General features: G+C 39.5%; 1 protein-coding gene across 5 annotated transcripts; it reads right to left on the bottom strand.

Annotated features, from left to right (window-relative positions):
- Positions 1-361: 361 nt before the first annotated feature.
- Positions 362-17,955, bottom strand: LOC130909049 (PHD finger protein 20-like). 5 transcript variants are annotated; one of them, XM_057825151.1, is made up of 18 exons: positions 17,881-17,955; positions 16,594-16,673; positions 16,329-16,503; positions 15,488-15,569; positions 14,545-14,618; positions 14,346-14,463; positions 14,181-14,264; positions 13,039-13,098; positions 11,240-11,435; positions 10,536-10,633; positions 10,027-10,140; positions 8,837-8,920; positions 8,603-8,745; positions 8,416-8,515; positions 5,588-5,783; positions 5,192-5,387; positions 3,678-3,900; positions 362-1,747 (listed from the first exon to the last, which is right to left on the bottom strand). In XM_057825151.1, exons 2-18 carry the CDS (start codon positions 16,671-16,673, stop codon positions 1,599-1,601), a joined length of 2,172 nt encoding a protein of 723 aa, XP_057681134.1. In that variant the 5' UTR covers positions 17,881-17,955; the 3' UTR covers positions 362-1,598. The 5 variants fall into 5 exon arrangements, with proteins under 5 accessions (XP_057681134.1, XP_057681099.1, XP_057681118.1 ...); XM_057825116.1 differs by having other exon boundaries at positions 14,181-14,463; XM_057825135.1 differs by having other exon boundaries at positions 8,837-8,917; positions 14,181-14,463.
- Between the last annotated feature and the right edge of the window lie 77 nt (positions 17,956-18,032).

Below are 18,032 nucleotides of genomic sequence, written 5' to 3'. Positions count from 1 at the left end.
ATCTTAAAAGGTACATTTTTACCCACAAAGGCCAAGTAGGACTTATTTTCATATTATCTGTAAATTAGTAAAGTTTTTTTTAAATTCTGCTTTTAACTTTTGGATTTAATGTGATGTTTAGGAATCATTTTATCTCTGTTTGTGGATGTTCATGTGATGTCAAACCTTGCACTAGTAATGTTGGGTCACATCAACATCATTAATTTGAACATTTTAATGCTAGGGGTACACATTTTGAGGATTTTTGTTCAGGACTTTGTAAACAAATTGTCACCAGAATACACAAGTTTATCAAAAATGTTTTTTAGTGACAGGTGACGTAGTAGTGATAATAATAATACAAAGAAATAAAGGTCTGACGTACATGAGTGATATTATTTGAGTTTAATACCATCAAAATAAACTCACAATTTCATACAGTTTAGTTTCATATACATGAATAGAAACATTTTGCTTGCTCTAAGTGTGCAGGACAACGCCACCAATCAGTGAGTAAAATCTTCATCTCCGCTTGGATATAAATCCTGGGATGCCTGCAAAAAGTCAAAGGTGACTTTGTGTGTTGTATACAAATAGTTGTGTCTTTTGAGTGCCTGCTCATCCATTATGGTTGAAAATATTTGTCTTAATTATTTCTTAGTTAAAACTTTTTTTCCCCGTTACCGGTAGTGAGGTTAGTTAAGACAATAACACCCCCAAACACACCACCACCACTGTCTCGCTCAGGCAATGGGCAAAGTTCCAGCAAAAAATAACAGAGTGGCTGTAAAAATTCTATCACTTTACAATACATTGTGAAGTTCTTCCATTGGGTGATCACCTTGCTATCAGATAATAAGGTTAGAATATTGTTTGGCTAAGTTGTGTGAGGGTAGGGTGTTTTTTATGTTTGGCGATGCCATGTGCCACATTCCCTTACTACAGAGCTTAAAAAGTATCAATTGCTTGGTAATGAAATGCTGCATCCACCATTCACCATTTGAATCACCTAAGCCACTCACTTAAGTGAGATGAACGAAACTTCGATTGCTCTATGAGGTCATTGGTTAGCAGAGTGCATGGACAATAGTATTTGGTGATGTGTCTAAGCGCTAGAGAAATGAGTTCATTGTTTTGGACACGCGCTTGGTTTTCACACTTGTCGCTGGGTGAGGCGGAAGAGGAGATGACCAAAGATCCAGCCCACTGGTCATCATGCTAAAAAAAAAATCTGGGTTCATAATTAACCCAGCAGTTGAGAGTCAGCTGGTTGTTGTAAAACCTTTATCCAAGTGGTGTACATGTAATTCTGGACAAATGCATGAGTTATGGTTATCTGTTGATATGAGTATAGTTTTTTTTATATTTAAAACAAAAGCAACATGCTGTGGGTCTAGACTCTAGAAAAACAAAAACCCTATTAGTTGTTAACAAATCAAATAGAGCAACAATGTACAAAGTAATGAAATAAAGCAAGTAGATCATGCTAAGGTCAATGCATTGATGTCCTGGACAGAGTGAAGTTAGTAAACTGCAGAAAGAGGAATACATCTGTCTCTGTCATTTTGGGGCTGGGTGTTTGTGTCATTTGTCCGATGTGCAAGGAGAGTTCCTCTTTGTTAGCTGGAGTGCCAATGTCGCACGGAAAGTTGTCTCACGATGGACAGGTCGTGAAGCAGACGTTTGATTCGCTGTTTGAGCTGCGGCAAGCGGGTCAACGGCTCAGGAGGTTCTAGCTCACCAGAGTGGTCCAGCCATGACTCCAAAACTGAGGAAGGGGGGAAAAAAAAGCTCTATGTGTTTGTCTTGCATATAAAGTACACATTAATACACATTATCCAAGTAATTTGTGGATGTTTATTTTCAGAAAAATACTTTATAAATATTCTCTGCATTGGGGAACCATTTACTTGTGTATGTTATGTGCAGCCAGGGGCAGCGCTTAATGGCGACAGCTCCTCCAAGGCATCTGAACCAGACTTGGACCTGATCCTCGCAAAAATTTGTCACCACTATAAAACTTAAAAACCAAAAAAAAAAAAAAAAAAAAAAAATACACGTGACAAAAAAAGCAAAATTATAGTACTGTGAAATTTAAAAAAAAAAAACAACAACAAAAAAAAAACATTTTTACAATTAATTTGACATTTTTGGGGGAAGCTACCCATGGAAACCGCTATATCACTGTGTATTCAAAAATGTCTTGAGTATTAAAATAAATAGATATATGTGTTTTTATTCAGTGTATTTTTGCTATTGTATATTGGGCCTGGTCCCTGCAAGCTGTAATGCAATACAGGAATATTTTTCCTCACATTATCATAATCTGATACTAGCACATGTCTTGTTTTTACATACAGTATGTAAATTATATAAAGACATCTATACAGTATAGATTATACACGCACATTAGAGCTGGGCGGTACACCGAAAATTTACCGTTACCAAAATTCTTCACGATGACCGACGTAATTTTGACCTTGTCGGTAAATTCGGTAATTTAATAAAACAAGAAAATATAGTCTTTTCATCCCGCTTTGAATCGGCTATGTTCGTTCCCCTTTAAGAAAGCAATTGGTGTGCTTACGTATGAAGTCACGTGGTTATCAGGAAGTCAAACAGAATCCCGGTAGGCTAACGTTAGCGGCTAACGCTACAAGCAAACGCGATGGAGTGTAGCGTCACCAAACTTTCACCCGACATTAAGAAGACTCTTGGCGGCATCCAGATAGGCCTTTACCCGCTGTCCTCCCTGGTTCTCACAATTTTAGAAGAGGGTGCTTTCTACTGGTAGCCAGGCCTAAGGCTAAAGCTAGCGGCTAACGCTACAAATGAACACGATGGAGTCGGATAGCGGCTCTAACCTTGTCGAAACGGCTAAACTTAATGAGTGGATTGGGCATGGACTGCATCTAGCAATTAGTATGCCACGTTATTTTGTATCTGTGTGTGTGTTTTATTTCCTTGATAGCTTAAGTACAATCCAACAGTGAAACCTATAATATGACCGTTTAATGGCCACAGCTATTTTTCTGTATGTGCTTGATTTATTCTGTGTCATTACTACCATCATAAATTCTTAAAAGTTTCATTGGCATAACAGCAATATAGCTTTAATGTGTGTGTGTGTGTGTGGGGGGGGGGGGGGGGGGGGGTTGCATGTGTGCGTGCATGTATCAAAAAATGCTCTGGGGAAAGAAGAAACCTGAGACCTTGAAGTAAACACTTGTGTTGAGTAATTATGTCACCGCAGCCATTAACAATAAGTTGTCAGTTTGAACTGTACTGTTCAAGCTGTAAGTCATTTGCGTTATAATGGCATGTTTGCACAGTCGTCGTAATGATTTTTATAATGTTGTTCATTGTTCAAGTCATACAAGCTGTTATGAATGTAACATAACAATAACAATTCTTATTGTTTACGAGAATCTTTTATGTACTTAATGTTTAGACTGCATGTACAATTGTTAAATATGTTAAATTGAAAGCTGGTCATGCATTGATTCAGATTTTCAAATTATATAACAGTCCGCTTAGTCGAATTTATCGTCATTTATCTTTATCGAGGTAAGTCTGCTCAATTTACTGCGATACGTACTTAAAGCCATATCGCCCAGCCCCTAATGCACATACAGTATACTCTACACATAAACGTCAGACATACGGTACATGAAAGGAAAAATGAGCGCATGTCTCACCATCAATGTCCTTCTCGATTATGTCCATCCTGGTGCTGATCTGCTGGTGTAGACCTTCGACATGCTCAAGCAGATTAAGCTGGCACATGGTCACTGAGGTTGGCGAGGTCGCCATGCGAGCGCACATATCCCCTTCGTCGCCATTCGTGCACAAGTTCTTCGCTCTTTTAGCCTGGCTGCGCCAGTCACCTTCAAAACATAGCTTGTCTCCGCGCTTTATTTCCTAGAAGTAATGACAAATGGTTGGATTTTGTGAGTGTGTAAGACAGCACATATAGATACATTATGTCACAATTCATTGTATCATAAATCTTTTTAAGGCTTTTATTGCTTTTCTGAATTTTTTTTTTTAAAAACATAAAACAGATTTCCCATTTTAAAGTGAATGCGAGGGGAAAATAATTCGGATTTTTTTTTTTCTGTTTCTTAGCTTAACGTTACCTAGAGGGTTCAGAAAAGTTGTCAACACTACGTTTGAAAAGTAGCTCCTTTCTGTTGTTGGTGTAAGAACTGAATGTCAGCAGTAATGCACTTTGAACTGAGAAATGAAAATATATTAATTTAGTTTTCCTGAAGAATAAACTTATCTAAGTCAGAATGACAGAGGTAGAATGCTCAGTTTGTTTTTGCTGTACTAGTTAATTTAACATTTTACAATGGAACATTTGGGAAATAGAGTGAATGGATGTACATGAGGTTTAAAAGCATTTTTTGTCTTGTAAAAATAATTGCTATGCTACTCGCTGCATCTCGCTTGCAAGTAAAAATAGGTCATCACTGGCATTGTCATGTTGCCCTGGCAACAGCAGCCTTGTAATGAACAATGCATCTGCACCATTCTTTTTTGGGCGCCTGTACAAAGCAGAGTTAGCCCGATTATCAGCCGGGCCGATTATCGGCGCCGATATTTAGAAATTTGATTCATATCGGTATCTGCCGTTTTTTAAATCCGACCAGCTGATATGAAAAAAATCTATTTAAAGCTGGGTTATTTCGACTCAGATGCAGCCGCGCCTCTCTCTCCTCTCTCCTGCAATAGTATTCACCCCGTCCTGTGATTGGTTGAATGATATTGGTAAATGAAGTTGAACTTGTATTGCGCCTTTCCACCTTTTTAAGGTCCTCAAAGCGCTTCACACTACTAGTATATCTTCATCTACCTACTGGTGACGCAGCACCAGGTGTGACATAGGGTTTAGTACTGTACCTTGCTCAAGGATACTTAGACGAGGTCATCGGGGCTTTCTTTTCTGATGAAAAATTTCAGAGCTATACATTTAACCTTTTATTCAATTTTATAAGAGATGTTTCTGAGTCTAGAAGATTCAGGCACTTCTGGAGTTGTTATTTTCTATTTGCGTGATTCAATAAACATGCTTTAACCATTTCCGCAAAGTTCAGTGTTTGCATTATTAAATTTTTTTTAACACTTTTACTGCAAATGAATATCGGTCCCAAAAACCGGTTATTGGTCCCTCTAACTACTAATAATCAACAACAATTCATTTTCTTACCTTATCCTCCTCATCCCATATTTCCTGTTTCACAGCGGCCGTTGGCTTGTCCTGTGCCTTTTCCCATGACGCACCGGGCTTCTGGTAACAGTGTTCGCTGCTGACATAACTGATGGGGGTCTCTCCTCTTGGTTTTTGCTCCTCCTCCAGCGTCCATGGCAACCGCCACAGCTGTAGGTCAGGGTGTGACGGAGCGCTGCGTGGCAGGATGGCAGCGGTGGGAGTAAGCCATAAATGGACTAATTACACGTAAGCCTGAAGTTATTATGCAAGTTTCAATTTAATTTGAAGTCAAATTACATCATTATTTTGGTACTCAGTCACACATAATATTTCTTGAGTCTCTCACATCTGTCAAATGTTGAGACAGAGCTCTATAAATGAGTGCAGACTCACCGTAAGAGGCTGATCTTCAGCTGCAGCCCGCTGAGGACCTGATTGAGGCTGTGTGTGTGTGCCAGGAGGCCGCTAGTTTGCATAATGGTAGAGGCGTTGCTGTCTGAGTAGTTTTCCCTCACAAAAGACAGGCCGAACATGCGCCCGGAAGTCAACATGTCGGGCTCGGACAGGTAACACTGAGTCCGCCGCCAACCTGGACACATCGAGTCACAACATTGCAATTAAAGCCAGCGATGGCTACAGTCAAGGGGAAAAAACAAGGGATTTTTTTCCGATCCAATTCGAACTAAATGACCAGATGGCCTTGGGCAAGGCAGCTGGCAAAGTGTGAGCTTAGTTTAGCGATTGTCAGAGGGCTCTCTGTTCTGTTTCTTTTAATGTTGGTTTTATTACTTATTTTTAATTATCCATGACTATGGCATTGCTCATGATACTAAAAACTCACTATCAATAGAATGTTTGTGCTGGGGGGTAGTTTGATAGAATTAGGGGATCACTAACTGAGATGGGACCATCTCTTGGGATGTAGACGATTTAGTTTGTTCAAAGTTGTTGCTCCTTCAGGTAAGATGGTTGAATCACCTTAAAGAGTGCCGTAATTTTCGGACTATAAGGTGTACTTGACTATAAGCCGCCACCCACCATATTTGACACGAAACCGACATTTGTTCATAGATAAGCCGCACTGGACTATAAGCCGCAGCTGTCCTTACTGTACTATGGGATATTTACATCAAAAGATATCAACCGGTAACACTTTATTTGACAGCCGCATCATAAGACTGTCCTAAGACCAAATGAACCACTATGAACCAATTGGCTGCAAAGCTTCATTGCTTCAAGAAGCTTCATTTGGCCAGTACTGCTCCCTTGGGGGAGACAGTCAACCTTTGCTGCCAGCTGCTGTCAACACTGCTGTCGTCCAACATACCTCCTAGTAGGCCTGAACGATATATCTTTTAAACATAGCCATCGCGATGTGCGCTTGCGCAATAGTCCCATCGCAAGGACGTGCGATAGTTTTTTTCAATTTTATTATTATTTTTTTTAAATCCACAAACATTTGTTTTGGGGAAGGAGAGCGCACAGTCTCTTTTCCTCCAGCTCAGCAGTCATCGGCTCCTCCCCCTCCCCCTGCTACAGCGGAGTGGAAGGAGAAGGGGCCGAACAGCAGAGCGGGGGGAGGAGGGGCCTTTCTCAAACTGAAATCAAGCAAGCAACTCGTTGAAGGAAGCGAGGGAAGACTGTCTCCAAAAGTAGTTTTGGAAGTATTTTGGCTATCAACAAGATAAGGAACAAAAAACAGCTCTGTCGACAGTGCTTCGCCGTGGTTGCCTCAACAAGAAGTAATACGTCGAACATGTTGGACAATTTGAAACGCAAGTATCTATGCATTCCTGCTACAAGCTTCCCATCAGAGAGGCGTTTTAATACAAGTGGGAACATTCCTACGTGCCAACGTTCTTGTCTCAAGCCTGCGATGGTGGATAAATTAGTAGTCTTGGCCAAAAACCTATTAGACCCAGTTGAGAATTGCTGAGCAAGGAAGGTGGCCGACACGCAGACAAATACATAACACAGATGCACGAATGTCTTTTCTTCTTTTTATTTCTGTGACAGGAATCAGAAAGGCAGGAAATTTGGGAGTTAAAATGGTTCAGTTATTCATCAGTTATTTGCAGTTATTCAGTTCAATTATTTACAAGTTCAATTGAGTTTGTTTCTTTTATATTTAAATTTATTGTAAATTGTATTTTTCAAATAACTGTACATAGTACAGCAGCACATATAGTTTTAATATTTAATATTTTTGTTTAAAGATTTTTACAACTTTGTTGCTGTTTTGCAGTTTTATATTTATTGTTATATTTTGTCTAAACAACTTAGGGGACTAATGCACTTGCACTTTTGTTTATTTGATTTAATGTTTAAGTTCAAATATGTTGATAACTTTTTTGTTGTTTTACTGAGGTTTTTATTTATTTTAATAGTTTTTGAACAACTCTTATTTGTCATAATAAATATTTTTGTTCAAATATTTTTACAACTTTGTTATTTTACAGAAGTTTTTATTTATTGTAATATTTTGTCAAAAACTCAGGCGACTAATGCATATGCTTTTTTATTTGTCATTTAATGTATTTGCTGCTGTTGAAGTGTAAAATACAGTGTTCAATAAATGATCTACTGTATTTTGTGCAGACATGGCTTCCTGTATCCCTTCATACAGCAATCTTCATCATTGATATGAATACACTGTGGTCACGGTGTGTCATCCAAAGTATTTCCAAACAGCTATTCAAGTCTATCTAGTGAAAATTTCTTTAAAAAAGATAGAGCGGTATATGTTTTTTTTCTTCCTAATATCGCAATATGATATCGCAAACCCCCAAAACATCGCAACAATAGTTTTTTCCGATAACGTTCAGGCCTACCTCCTAGCATGCATTGCAGTGCTACAGATGTAAAGTAAATTACAATCAAAATTCATGTTCTGTGCTAATTATTACTTCAGTCACTGTTCCAGTTGTTTCATTAATTGCTAGTTATGGTATTTGGTACCACTTTATTTGACAGTGGTGCCATGAGACTGTCACAAGACAATCCTAATTATGAAATGACACAGTCATGAGCATTAACAAATGCTTATAACAGATGTCATTTAGTGTCATCCAGCAAATGATCTCACTTTTGAATAGATGTGAAAGATCTGAGCTGGACATAAATGGAGTTAGTGACATAATTTGCCATAAGTTTCCAATCAAACCTTGAAATAGGTTGCCTGAAAATTTCATGTTCTGCTAACCTTTTTTTCGTCAGTATACCTGAACAATGTCTGCAATGGTAGCAGATGTAGTTGCGTGGGACGTTGTCCTCATACAAGCCCATACAGGTGCCGTGCTGCCAACACAAACACGACTCACACTGTACACAAACAACACAAGCACAAAAACAGCAACGCTATCAGTCTTGCTCAGGTAGTCATAAAAAAAAGCTACATGTGTACATCACCTGGATCATGAAGTCATTCTCCTCATCCACCTCGCAAACACACCTAACCACCTCATAATCCTCTGTCCCTGTGGTGAACGACCAGAAGGGTGCGTCCTCGCCGCTCTCCGCTGTCAGCGTTGACCAGTCGCTGCCATCGTCCACTTCAAAAAGCAGGACAAGAGTGGTGTGAATTACAGTCAGGCACTTCTGCTGCTAACATGTGTTACTGTGTGCGTGTTTTTGTTGTTTTACATGTGTGAGTGCTGGGGTGCTCCTCGTTCAGTTTGAACATGATGGGAGATAATGTCAAGCCCTCGTTGTCACTACTGCAAACTTCTGAGAAAAAGAATAATCATTAACCTTTAAGGCTTTAGAGCACAACCATGTTTGTACGCGTGCCCATCGCATTGTCCCACACATATGTAGTTTTTAATTCTAATTTAGTTGACTTGGAATCTGTTGTCAATGGCAGGCAATGAGTTAAATACTATAAAACTTACCAAAAAAAAAAAAACTGCGAAGTAGCGCCCCCCCCCCCAACAAAACAGCGATATTTTTTTCGTGTGTGTGGGTGTTCAATGTATTTATTCAGATTTAGCATTGGAAAGAGATACCTATAAGACATGTTTTTTCACCCCGCCCCCAAAAAACGTGTATATATATACAGTGGGGAGAACAAGTATTTGATACACTGCCAATGGGAAAACCCATTGCCAGTGTATCAAATACTTGTTCTCCCCACTGTGTATATATATATATATATATATTTGTTTTTTAAATGTTTTTTAAGCACTTCAAATGTAATCATGAATGTAATCATGATGAGTTTTAAACATGTTACTGTCCCACCAAATTATTTTTAAACAAGAATAAAGTAGCAGTAGAAAAATGCTTGGCTTTATGAAATGCTTCACTGAGTGAGTCTACTCAAATCCGCTCAGAGCGCACTTACACACATTGAGTTGCCACAGAAACTGTTCAACAAGGTAAACGATGACTGACATGCGGCGTCTTATAAGTTCGTGACACTAGCAAGATAACACACATTAATCTGTCAATCATCGTTAAGTTTAATAAAAAACTCCAGTCCGTGTGCACTGGCTGCCTAATGAACAAAGAGCAGGGAGAGGGACAGCTCATCTGTATTTTTTTTTTTTAATTGAAAAAAAATCCGTGATGGACGGAGGGCGCAAAGTAGCGAGGGATCACTGTAATTGGAAAAAAAGACATTCATTTAGTGGGAGTAAAAAAAAGATAGTCTTTTCACATAGTGTATAATTAGTAAATACTTTGTTCGCAATCAATTGCAGCTATTCGATTAACTGTCGTCCTTTAAATACCTCAATTCTACTTTGCTCATGTGACTAATTTGTCAATAAAATGATTTTTGCAGCTTTTTCCCCTTCGATTGCTTTAGCACACAGGTGTTCTGTATCTTTTACCTGATTGATTTGTCTTTTTCTTCTTTTTCTTCTTCTTCTTTTTTTTCAGTTTGACCCTCAGGAAGTTTTTCCTCTCTTTCCTGTCTTGATAACTTTTGTCCCCCTTCATCCCTGCTGGCAAAAAAAAAAAAAAAAACACACACCAAAAAGGCTGGATTTACATAGCATGCTCCAGGAGACAATATTCCTATTTTTCATTGTGAAGAGGCATCATTGAGATATGCATTATGGTAGTTTAATAAAGAAAATAAAGATAAAAATTGCACTCAGATTGGAATTGGGCCTCTTTGAAATGTGATAGGTAAAATAGTAAATGCATATCAGCTGTTGCAAGGTAAAGCTCATCAATGCCAGTTTGATGTCAAAATAAACAGATAAGTATAATTGTTTACCTACAAGAAACATCAAACATGTATGTGTGTTTGGGTGCCAAGCAAAGTGGTATGATTCTAAAAAGACAGAGCCCGATATTATACAAAGACAATCACATTAAAGTGACATCAGCCGACCTGTTACCGTAGTCTTGTGCTCTTTCTCATCATGGTTACATGCGACACTTGCCATGTCATACAGGAAGTGGCCCTCTTCAGATGATGAACGCTTCCTCCTACAACAAAGCCCAAAAACAAAACACAATATTAGAGAATTTAAAAAAAAAAACTCTGGCTGGCTGGCCATGATTTGTACATTACAGAAACATTACATAAAACACACACACCCACGCCGGAAGACGTATTTTGGTGACGTGTGTTGTAGTCGCTGCTACCCCCCGAAGTATTGTTAGAAATTCAGCAGGCCGTTGGTGGAATTACGACCGACCGTATGCATCTACTGCACCAAACACCCACTTGGCTGCGAGGGTTCTTGCATGGTGCGTCACTGTTTGCTAACGGCTGTCTGTTTCACCTTGAGGTATTATACAAAGCCCAAATATCATGAACTATGTGAGTGATAATAAATATTGTGGGGAGCTGGTCATCTGGTCATCTCTGCAGTGCTATATAGAGCAAAGACTCTCTTCCGAGGTCATCTAATGTGTGGTGTTCCACTTTTGCCTCGACTAGTAGCATGCTACAGAGCCAATTCAAGTTACGGTTTCAGGAATGTTATTTCAGTGAAAGAAGCGTTTCGTACTAAACCAACATTTTTAGTCACATTTCAGCTGAAACTTTTTGACCATCGAATTTTCGGTGAATCTGGAATGGCAACAGACCTGGGCTGGTCCACCACTGTTGTACTGCTTTGTTCTTCCAGCGGCTGCTGCTCTGAGTGGTAGTACTTGATATGGTAGTGTAGCAGACTGGCTTTCCGGAAGGATTTGGTGCAACCCTCAGATGAACATTTGAAAGGATTGTGGTCAAGTTCAATGGAGAGGATGGGGGGTGGCTGGTTCTTGATCACCCTGTACACTGACACACAAGCGCTCATATAAGTCCAAGATAAAAACACGAAATACATAAAAACCAAAGATGAGTAGTTACACACTACATTTACTCAATTACATTTGCTTAAGCAACTTTTTTATAAAATGTATTATAATTATTATTATTATTCTAATGAATGTTGCCCAGAATACTTGGGTCTTAGCTTATCTGTGCAAAGCTAATACAGTGGTACCTCTACATACGAATTTAATTCGTTCCAGGACCTTGTTTGTAAGTCGAAATGGTCGTATGTCGAGCAGGATTTTCCCATAGGAATACATTATAATTCCATTAATTCGTTCCAAAGCCTAAAAACATACACTAAATTCTTAATAAATACTGCTGGCACTGTTACAAATGGCAATTAAACATAGAAAAACAAATAAGTTATAAATAAATAATTCAGAATAATATAAGAAGAAGAAGAAGAATTAATAATTATTCCTGAAAATAATGTAACGAATCGGATTCTAATATGGCGGACACTTTTTACTGTCCCTGAACGCACCGCGAAGGTGACGTCTCCAGTGAGATAGGTCGGTGCGGTAGAGATAATACTTTCGTTTTCCTGAGAGCAGTCAACTGCTTAAGACAATGAGCGTTTTGTGTTGGATAAGTTCTTAAATAAATGATAAAAACGTGACAAAGCTGGCGATTTCCTTGGCAATGTTACCACAATAATAATTGTCACCTTAACTTATAAATAGTGGCGAACGGTGGTCATAAGAGGATCATGGAGCTGTATTGTTGAGCCAGTTCAGGGACGCGCACCCCAAGCTCATATTTTTCTATAACTTGCATCTTCATTTCAAAGGTAAGCATCACTTTTTTCCTTGTTTCTCCAACTGTATCAACTTTTTTTGAAAACTGTGTTGATTTCTCACATAAGAAAATCCACCGTGGGTTCGTTTGCAGTGCTGTCATGTCGTCGTATTTCGAGCAACTCGTCGGATGTAGAAACAAATGGCGGCTCAAATTTTACGTCGGATGTCGAAAAGATCGTGTGTCGAAGTGATCGTATGTAGAGGTACCACTGTATTATATGGTTTGTTGTTGGTCTTGACAAATTCACCACACTGCCATGGACAAAAATCTTCGTCAATTCCAATCCAACTGGCCACTGCTATTCACAATAGTACATTTCAATCACATTTTCCAAAGGGAATGGCTGAGGCAAGAGTCACTGCTATAGTGAATTTGATGCTAGGAAATAATATTGTCGGACAACCAACCGTGGATGGCAGTGACGCACCATTTTAGGTATGAGATCAGCCTTGTTTGTGGTTGCACATTGAAAGGTTACTGTAAAATTTCACATACATGTTCTACTGTTAAATACTAATTAAAATGGTTGAATCAAACTTTCTTATCCTGGTGAAAGAATATAATATTTTGTGGGGCTTGAAAAATCAGTCAAAATGCTGTAAAATGGCAACCAATAGGGTACTGGATACTCCGCAGATATTGAATGACCTTATCAACAATCCATTGCTGGGAGGGGTTGGACTGATTGCGTAGTTTAAGTGAAAGAACCCCTCCCCCCTCATCATTTTTCTCAAATTCCTAACGGAAATGTTGGGTAACTTACATGGTTCTCTGCTGAATTTGTGAGTAGTGGGCAAATGGGCTTGGCGCTCCAACAGCACATCTGCTCGAGACAACACACATGTAATGAACATCACAGTCGCAGTGTAGCCAACAGGTTATTTCCATCAATGCAGGTTTGTACTCTAGGGCTAGACAGGGAACCGGTTTTATCTTGTAAGTCAAAGCAAATAATATAAATGTAGTTCCAGAGGTTCCAGCTGTTAATACTCAAGCTTTAATGTGCACTAATCTTTACTGAAGAACAACATTATTGTTGTTTATGTGTCGCATACGAGCTGCGTTCAGAAACTTTTTTTTTCTTTTTACTCAAAGCTGCACAGTAACTGGGTCTGCTTGCCCAATATACTGATGTGTTGCATACTTTTGCATCCTTAATTTTTGAGGATTTGTTTTAAATTTGAAAAAAGGTGCACCATAAAGGAAAAAATGCTGTATTACATTTTTTACATAGATCACCTATTGTTTATTTCATGCTAGCATGTGTCCATGAATGATAGTCGGTTACAGCTGCCACGTTTACATGGAGCCAAATATTCCAATTACAATCGAAATATTTGTTCAAACCGAATAAATGTGTTCCATATAAACACCTCATTCAGAATGAACAGGCCCAAACCAAATGGAATTTCATTCCGATTCACAGGGGTGGAATATTCCTTTTCCCAAACCGATTAGAAGTAAAATTATATCATGTAAACAGGGAAGCGGAATGGTGTCTGGTTGCGTTCTTTCTGCGCATGCTCCGTACTGACGTGGTGACGTCACTCGGTGACGTAAGTAACGTCACTTGCAACATGGCTTCCAAGCACACGCACAGCGCACCCACACAACTTTTTAAATGAACGGCGTATCATTCTGAAGTTTTGTTTCCACTCGAAAAGTTAAAACAGCAGCTGATCTGACGATCGATCTCCATGTTTTGCAACGTGACGCTTTGTTTTGATTAATCTGCGCATGTCAGACGGCAGTTGTCAAACGTCCTTTCGGAATAAAGGCAGTCACATGTAAACGCTGGATCGGAATAGATGAAGTGACATGTAAACAGCTGATGTGAAATTTCCATTCGGAATGATTTGAATCGGTATGAATAAAAGTCAGCATGTAAACGTGGCTAGTGTTTACCTTTCTCAATATGTGTGGGGTTTGGTACAGCAGGCTGGCTGAGCTCGCTTGTAATTGGCTGCTTTTGAGTCTCATTGTTTCCACCTGGTGATAGAGAAAGACTCTTCTCGACTGCAGGTGGAGGCAACGATGATGACGACGAAGACGGTTGTAGCCCTCTTTCACCTTCCGGTTTTTCCTCTTTCTCCTCTTCTTCCTCTTTGCCTCCTTCCTCACACTCCTCTTCACTCTCTCCCTCTTCCAAACCCTCACTTCCTTGAGCTTTTTTCTCACATTTTGATTTCTGCACACGCACATATGCAAACAGGTTAAAGAAAGGCATTCTTGATTGAATGGGGTCTGGTAATTTTGTAGTGTTCCATACTTTCTGTAAGGCTTTGACCTTGGTGGGCTTCACAGTCCGAACCACGCCATCATAGAAGCGTACTGTGTAGGAATCTGAAGACAAACAAACAAAACAAAAAAAATCAAGAGTCAGAAATATGCATAGAAATTCAATTCAATTCCTTTATTGTCATTGCAAGCCAAGCAAACAACAAAATTGGAAAGCTACTTTGTGGTACCATAAAACACAAGACAGTAAAATAACAGACAACTTAAACATACTACTAAATAAAAGACAAAGAATAAATTATTGTGCAAAAGTCGCTACATAGCAGCATCATGAACAATTAGTGCTGTTTAGTGTTGAGAACGCAGATGGCCCTGGGAAAAATCTCTGAGTCTGGTTGTTCGTGATCTCATCGCCCTGTATCTCCTGCCAGAGGGCAACAGTTCAAAGAAGTGATGACCAGGATGGCAAGAGTCTTTAACAATATTCTTAGCTCTTTTAAGGTGTCGCGCAGTAGCAATGTCCTCCAGTGGTGGCAAAGAGGGGCCAATAATTTTCTCAGCCGCTTTCACTACCCTCTGCAGTGATTTTTTTGTCCGCTACCGAGCAGGTTCCATACCACGTTGAGATGCAGTAGGTGAGGATGGACTCAATAGCTGCTCGGTAGAAGGCAATCATTAGTTCCTTGCCCGTGTTGTTCCTCCTGAGGCCCCTCAGAAAGTGGAGACCCTGGCGAGCTTTCCTCACCACGGCCGAGGAGTTAGCTGACCAGCAGAGGTCATCAGAGAGGTGGACGCCGAGGAATTTGAAGGTCTTTACACATCCAATCCATTTGAACAGTTCAAATGGAATGAACTTCTATAGCCGTCAATGGCACTGAAACCATCATTTACTCCAAGCCCTCTTGACTTTAAACTATCCTACAACTCCAATCTGATGACAACTAGTGGAGGTTTAAATGTAAATGCAGCTTCACCATCATTGTTGACACGCAGGATTTTGGCTGGGTAGAAACGACAGTCGGTCCAACAGGCCAGAACTTTGGTGCCGGGAACAAACTGGTAGAAAAAGAAGGGAACAAAGATTGATCAAGTTTTATGCACTGCTGACACGTTTGCAAACTCCTAGAATACTAATATTTAGCATTTTGTTTAAGAGATGAAAGTCTTTAGATTGCAAGAAAAAGTCATTTTCAGTGAATAAAGTTCTTTCTTTTAGGCTTTATACAAACGTACAATACATGCGTAATTATTGCGGGGATGCTTTGAAAAGCAAAACTCCCAAAATATAACATTCATATTTTTTTTTCTCCTGTTCCCACTTTTCCACATACCTCGACCAATTCTCTCAGTTCAAACTATTGAAAAGTTCTTGCGACACAAGCTCTCTTTTGCTTTCAGCCCTAACGTTTACAACTGCAGCAAAAGCACGGGCTCTTCGATTAAAAAGACCACAAAAAAAAAAAAAAAAAATCCAATGGCAAAACCATTCAAATTTTCAAAATATCTTATCCTACATTCTTTATCCTAATCATAAAATTTACACATAAAAAAAGTCAAGAAACAACAAATACAGTTTTTGTCATTAACATATAGGACTTTAACCAAAATTTTACAAAAACATCCCCATTTTTTCCAATGGCCCCAAAATGTGCAGGAAGTAATGCAAAATAATTTGGAAGTTACATACAGTATTAGTAGAAGGAAGTGCCCAAAATTATAAGAGCAAAGCATTCCGATGCAATTTATCCCAAAATTAAAATTTTGAGTCGTAATATTTATTCTTATCATCATTAAGCGCATGTGTGCAGGTTATACCGTCGACACGCTTGTGGGATCGAGTCCCCGCCGCCTCCTCAGGCTGACTCGCTCTAGTGGCCGCAGGTACGGCGAATTCCAGTGAAACCACTCATCATGACGGCGGCTCCATCGTCGAAAGTGGATGAGAACGCGTTCTTTGTCGTAGTCGACTTTGTCGATGGTGGCAGAGTACCTGACAGCCCCCCAAAAGCCCGCAGATAATTATAAATTTAGTGTGTGTTAACGTATTACTCAACACCCTGTCAATGTGAGTAACATGTACCAGTTTTTGTGGCGGTCTCTCGCCTGCAGTTGTGCGCCCACCTCAAACTTGATTCCTGTCCTGTCTGGAGGAGTCTTCATCTGCACACAAAAAGGTAAAAAATGAGAAGTCCTACAAAAGAATTTACACAAAACCGCAATTGTTAGAATTGGTTTAGTTAAAACGGGCCAGTTTTTAAAAAAAAAATTTGATCACTGCTAAATACAATATTATAGTCAAATATTTTTGTGAACATTAAATAATGAAACCAAACAGAAAAAATCTGGTTCAGAAATGCTGAGAAATTTCTCCTATAACGAAGGCATTTATGCTTCAACTCTTCTGAGTTTAGCAGGTAATGCATGTAATAAGATGTAATGCATGAAATGCAGCTTTCCATGTTACGCATGGAGCCGTCAAGAAATGTTCACTGTATTTGCTCTTATTTTAAATGCCGTCATGGTTTTATCTACATCCACTCCATTTGGACTGGAAGGTCTGACAGCGAATGACTGCTGCCAACTTCCCAGTGAAAATGGATTGGACGTCTAGTGCCGTCAAAGGCACTAAAAGATTAGCATTCACAGCCAATTCGCTCGCTTTTAATGAATTAGACATCTATCGTTTTTGATGGGGGAATGAACAGCCTGTCCGCTTGATTCACGCGTGCCATCAGAAGAATTATGTATTAATTTCCAGCAATTAAACGGGTTTTTTCATTGTCGTTTGACAGCTGGACTATTTTTTGACATACAGTATACAGTATAATTATTTCCTGTGTGAAACCCTCCAATTGGCTAGAGACGGCGCAGGTCCGCATCCCTGACTTTTCATTGGTCAAAGAAGGTCCCATATCCGCATCTTAGACTTTTTTTATTGGCCGTTCTTGTTGTCAGCGCGGTTTAAGTGCCCGCCCCCTTTGCTTGCTGTTTTTTTGTACTGGTGTGGATTATCGTCGCAAAGAGAGGCGATTAAGGTCATAAACTCCAACAATAACTCTCAGAAACGACGGAAGGGTCATCTAGGCGCATGCAGCTGTGGAGATAGCTTCGCATAAGAAATTGTTCATTTGGCTTTGTATTGTAAAAGCGATGAGTTGTGGCTGTGCTCCTCCATTGATTATGACTAGAAGAGCTAACGGCTAGTCCCAAAGACAGAGGACCTCAGTGTCAACTGTCATTTTAATGACAAGTTTTGTAACAAGAGACAAGTTACACACAATCACCAACTATCCGCGCTCTTTAATTTGACTTATCAACTACTGTGGTCGCGCCGAAATGAAATGGAGAAAAGGAAAAACTGGTTTACCTCTCAGGTTTTGCAGCGGAGTCAGTGAGTGCACTCATTAGTGACGTCATATTGAGCTGGCAATTGAGCGCATGCGCAGTTTCGCTTCACCGAGGAAATTGTGGAAGGTGACCAAAAGGCAGCGCTATTCAGTCACATTTTCGTTTTGTGTA

Source organism: Corythoichthys intestinalis, chromosome 2, assembly GCF_030265065.1.
Source record: "Corythoichthys intestinalis isolate RoL2023-P3 chromosome 2, ASM3026506v1, whole genome shotgun sequence".
Classification (NCBI taxonomy): domain Eukaryota; kingdom Metazoa; phylum Chordata; class Actinopteri; order Syngnathiformes; family Syngnathidae; genus Corythoichthys; species Corythoichthys intestinalis.
The sequence above is the reverse complement of the archived record's forward strand: the minus strand, read 5'-3'. Positions and strand labels throughout refer to the sequence as shown.